At 33.1% G+C, this 5520-nt stretch overlaps 1 protein-coding gene across 1 annotated transcript; it reads left to right on the top strand.

Annotated features, from left to right (window-relative positions):
• The first annotated feature begins 1147 nt into the window (after positions 1 to 1147).
• LOC126882526 (52 kDa repressor of the inhibitor of the protein kinase-like) lies at positions 1148 to 2236 on the top strand. The gene has a single exon (XM_050647493.1). The coding sequence runs from the start codon at positions 1148 to 1150 to the stop codon at positions 2234 to 2236; it is 1089 nt and encodes a 362-aa protein (XP_050503450.1).
• Positions 2237 to 5520: the final 3284 nt, after the last annotated feature.

Consider the following 5520-nt stretch of genomic DNA (forward strand, 5'->3'; position numbering starts at 1 on the left):
TTACAAGTAAGAGCAAACAAATATGATATTGGACACTATTGTCAAATCAACTCTACTCAAAGCTTAACAAATGAAGAAAAAAATTCACTGTTAGAAAATGTTTGGAAACCTCCGATTGGATATAAATTTCCTACTATTTCTAGTTCAAACCATGCTAGATCTTTTCAAATGAAATGGCTAGAAGAATTTAAGTGGTTAGCATATTCCGAGGAAAAATCTGGGTCATTTTGTAAATACTGCGTAATATTTTCTCACTCCGAAACTGTAGGAAAAGGAGACCACCAAATGTCAGGGGCATTGGTAAATAAGGCTTTCACTAATTTGAAAAAGGCAAAAGAAGTATTTGGTAAACACGAAAAATGTACATATCACAAACGATCAATTTTGGTAGCTCAAAATACAAAATCTGTTGTAACTAAAAAATCGGAGAGTGTTATCAATCAACTAAATGCTCAAAGAATAATAGATATTAAAGAAAACAGGAAAAAGCTTATTCCTATAATAGAAAGTATAAGATTTTGCGGGAGGCAACAAATAGCACTAAGAGGCCACCGTGACAGTGGACGAATAGGCTTAGAAGAGCCAGAAAAAAATGATGGAAATTTCCGATCTTTGCTCAGATACAGGGCTAACAGTGGAGACAATGATCTAAAACTTCAATTATTGAGCAGTGGTGGTAAGAGTATGTACACAAGTTCTTTTATTCAAAATGAACTGATTAGCACGTTTGGTCATTTGATTCAAAGTCAGATTGTCACAAATGTCAGAAAATCTATTTTTTACTCTGTTTTGGCAGACGAAAAAAACTGACATTAGTCAAGTTGAACAGTTTTCTCTTTGTGTACGGTATGTCGACGACTCATCATATAAAATCAGAGAAGATTTCCTGACTTTTGTTCCAGTGTATGACGTTACTGGGGCAGCATTAGCTAACACAGTTTTGGATACCTTGTCAAGCTTAGGGCTTGACCTGAACAAATTGAGAGGCCAAGGGTACGATGGTGCTTCCACGATGAGAGGGCCCTTCAGAGGGGTGCAAGCGTGCATCAAACAGAAACTGCCTCTAGCGTTGTACACACACTGTTCTTCACATACCCTAAACTTATGTTTATCAGATGCAAGTAACATACCTTCTATAAAAAATTGCATGGGCGTTATTAAAGAAGTCTGCGCATTCTTCCATAAGTCAGCCAAAAGAACTGAAGTATTAAAATTAACCATTACTGAATGTTGTCCTGAACAAAAGAAAAAGAAACTTATTTCTTTATGTGAAACAAGATGGGTGGAGAGGCATGACTCGGTGCTTTTATTTAAGGAACTATTGGAACCCGTCAGTCTTTCCCTTTTGAAAATTGAAGAAGAATCAAGTGACTCAGCGCCTAAGGCACACGCTCTAGGTAGTTCTATCACTCAATTTCAATTTCTTGTAAATACTTTTGTTTTGAGCCATATGCTGTCTAAAACACATAACTTATCTGAGAATCTTCAAAAAAAGAACTTAGATCTCACACAGGCTGTGAAAAATGTTTCGAATGTCTTAGATCTGCTTTCAAAAGAAAGGGAAAATGCCGATAACAACTTTAAAGTCCTGTATAGTCAAATACAGGAGCGGGCTGACAAACTTAAGATTAAAGAGGAGGTTCCTAGAATTTGCCGCCTTCAAACAGCCCGCAACAACGTTCCATACAGTACCCAAGAAGAGTACTATCGCCGAGCTGTTTATTTACCTTACCTAGACGATTTTTGCAATTCGCTGAAGGAACGCTTTGAGTCTCACAAGGAAACAGTTGCATCCTTACAAAACATCCTTCCAGAATTTTGTATCAAAACTGATTTCTGTGCATTGGAACCTGCTTTCAATTCCTATGAAGAGGATTTGTCCCATAAAGAGGTTGTGGAAAGCGAGTTCATGCTGTGGAAAGAAAGGTGGAGCCAAGAGAAGTATGAAAATCTTCCCAAGTCAGCCGTAAGCTCTCTTGAAAAATGTGACCAAGATTTCTTCCCAAACATTTATGTTCTATTAAAACTGCTAGCAGTTCTGCCTGTTTCTGTGGCAACCGTGGAAAGATCGTTCTCAAGTTTAAGAAGGCTAAAAACATACTTGAGAAATAGCACTTCGGAAAATAGGCTTAATGGGCTAGCGTTGCTTTCAATCCACAGAGACTTTGCAATAAGCAATGAAGAAGTTCTTGACAAGTTTGCGAGTGTACCAAGAAACCTTGATTTTGTGTTGTAAACTTAAAATATAAAAGTTGTAATAAAGTTGTAAACTTAAAATATTAAATTAAAATTAAAATATACCAATTCTTTAAATTTTTTTTCGTGGGAGTATACCCGAACCCCCCTCTGCTTATTCCATACCCCCCCCCCGGATTCCCCGGTTATTGGGCCCCCCCAAAATATTTTCCTATATCCGCCACTGGAAACCACTGCTATTATTTTGCGTGGTACAGTTTTTTATGACGTCATTCATCGCAGTGTTACGGTCGCAGTTTGCCGGTGCCGCTTAATAATTAAAAATAACATCTTAGTAATAAATTAATGACACAAATTTCTTCAAGATCGTGTAGGGGGGTCCTTAGACTTTGATCTCATCGCTTTCAGACTTTCATAATAATAATTTTTAACCGAGTGATTACGTCCTGAAAGTGGTCATTTTCGCGTTTTTCAAATTTTAAATCGCAAATAACTCGACAACTATCAATTTTATAGAAAAATTACAAGATATTTTTTTTGCTCAGAATGACCCAAAGAATCTAAAAAAAACTGGTCCAAAGTAAAAAAAAATGATTTTTTGAATTTGTTTAAAAAAATTTATTTAAACAATTTTCCGACCGCGGCACCTCCCGGCACCCTGTGGATTTGTTATAATTTTCACATACTTTTTGAGTAAGTATGTGAAAAAAAAACGAATCGGAATAATTTACCTAACGAAGGTGACGATACAGCCTGGACTAAGGTATAATGGGTTACAACATACATAGATAACGGAAAAGAATTTAGGTATATTTGTTATATTTCTCTACATAAAAGACAAATATCTACTTCTTTCGAGTCGTCCATTCTTTTGGTTCTTTCATTCCCGCACATACTCAATGCTTAATGCGTCCTCAAATGATTAGTTAGAGTGTGCTTATAATAACATTTGAAACCGCAGACTCCACATACGAAGCGTTTTTCTTTTCCGCATTCCACTCTTTTGTGTCTTCTGAGGTTTGTCTGATAACTGAAGGACTTAGAACATTCTTCGCATTTGTATTCTGAAAAGTACAGCCATGAAAACCAAACAAAAAATAGTTTTATATTTTGTACACCATCTTTCAAAATTAATAAAGAATGAATTTAATGTATATGTTGGGTTTTACGGAATACAAGTACATTAAAAGTTTTCTAGGAAATGTGAACGTTTTACCCATATAATGGGGTGTACAATTAAAGTTGTACTTGTCTCTTATTTTGAGACATCCTGTGAAAAAATAATCCCTAAATCTGATTAACATATTGCTGTAGCTTAAAATCATTGGGGATAAAACACTTCCCTGAGGTAGGCCTTTCTTTTGAACTCTCCAGCTACTTACTTTGCTATCCAGCATAACGAAGAAACGTCTTTTTAAGTAAGGAAGATACCTTACCGGAATATACGAGTTAACCTAGGTCCTAGGTGGTGGTTATTGAGAGTTTCGTATAATTTGCGGAGCAATATTTTGTGCCTTACTGTGTCATAGGCTGCTGCCAAATCTATGAAAACAGCCACTGTTATAATTTTTTCTTCGAAGCCCTCTTCAATGTGTTCTGTTAGTGCGAGGACTTGACCGGTGCAAGATTTGCCGGATCTGAATGTTGTGGGATAAGATACTTGTCGACATTTTTTTCTATTCTGTCGAGGATAAGTCTCTCGTATAGTTTGAAAAAGTGACACAACAGCGAAATATGTCTGTACTAGGTTAAAATTCTTCTTTTTTTTTCTTTAGCCCATTTCTATCCAACTTTGGACATAGGCCTTCCCCAAATCTTTCCATTTCCGTCTGTCCTTGGCTGCGCTTTTTCAGTTAGTTTCTGCAGCTTTTACAATATCGTCCTTCCATCGCATCTGAGGTCTACCTCTTCCTATCCACGGTCTCCAGTTTTGTATTTCAGCATTCCATCTTTTATCTCATTTTCTATGTTATCTCCATTTTAACCCTGTTATTTATGTTCAGTTACATTTTTTTACTTTTGTTTTCTCTCTTATCCATTTGTTTAATTTTCTGTCTTGTAGGTTACAATAGTAACGATTAATACAAAGCGTACGAAATAAAACATGTATATTACATAGATCACACTTTTTATTACTCACGACATACGTAATTAAAGCCTACTACATTGAAAGGTGAAATCGCTCATTGTGTCTTCTAAGACTACCATTTTGGGTAAAGTGTTTATTACAAATATGACAGGAGAAAAGAGGACATTTTAATATAATATGACAGTTGTACTTTCTATGTCTTTGCAAGTTACTTTTGTTCCGAAATCCTTTGCTACAATCTGTGCAAACGTAATTTTGAAATGAGTGTTCTTGATAAACTGAAATCACAAAATGTAAGTATAAATCAACGAAAAATCTGGTAAGTTTATAAACGAAATATATTAAATTCAAACTCAATCTACAAAAGAAAATTCAGAATTTTACAGACTAATGATTATTTATGGGCTCTAGCAACGTTCACATTGATTTTTTCATCAGAATATATGAATACATATAATACCATCAAAAGTAAAGGGAAATTAAATAAATGGATTACTTAAAAAGTAAAAATAAAAACAAATAAAATAAAATGAACTATGATAATGAACAATAGGAAGGAAAAAATCTAAATAAAAAGGTTCTATGGCTAATTAATTATAAATGTTAAAGTAAAAGAAGAAGTTCATTCAGAAAACCAAGTTCAGGAATCATACACACATCTACGTGGGATGACATTAAAATATGTTAATGTTAAATAATAAAATAAAATAAAATAAAATAAAATAAAATAAAATAAAATAAAATAAAATAAAATAAAATAAAATAAAATAAAATAAAATAAAATAAAATAAAATAAAATAAAATAAAATAAAATAAAATAAAACAAAATAAAATAAAATAAAATAAAATAAATGTTAATAAAATAAATAATCATATTTAAATTCTACGCCACTGGCGGAATTGCCATTTTAGTGCAATTTTTCTATTCTTGAATACTTTCAATGTAAATAAAATACTCTCCATTCGTAACGATAAGTCATTATTTTTCGAGATATTTGAAGTTAAAAATGAAGTGACACAGTAATTATTTTGACTAATGTAGGTATTAATAATTATTATGTCAGTGTTTTTGTATCATTAGATTGCATTTTATTACGCAAATGAATTTTTAATCGCTAATAACAAAAAATATATTGTTATTTATTAACATTTCTTAAAACGAATAGATGCATTCAACATTTAAAAACTAGATTCTAAAAAGAACCGTTTTGTTATAATCTAAAATCTAAGTAAAA

Source organism: Diabrotica virgifera, chromosome 3, assembly GCF_917563875.1.
Source record: "Diabrotica virgifera virgifera chromosome 3, PGI_DIABVI_V3a".
Taxonomy (NCBI): Eukaryota; Metazoa; Arthropoda; class Insecta; order Coleoptera; family Chrysomelidae; genus Diabrotica; species Diabrotica virgifera.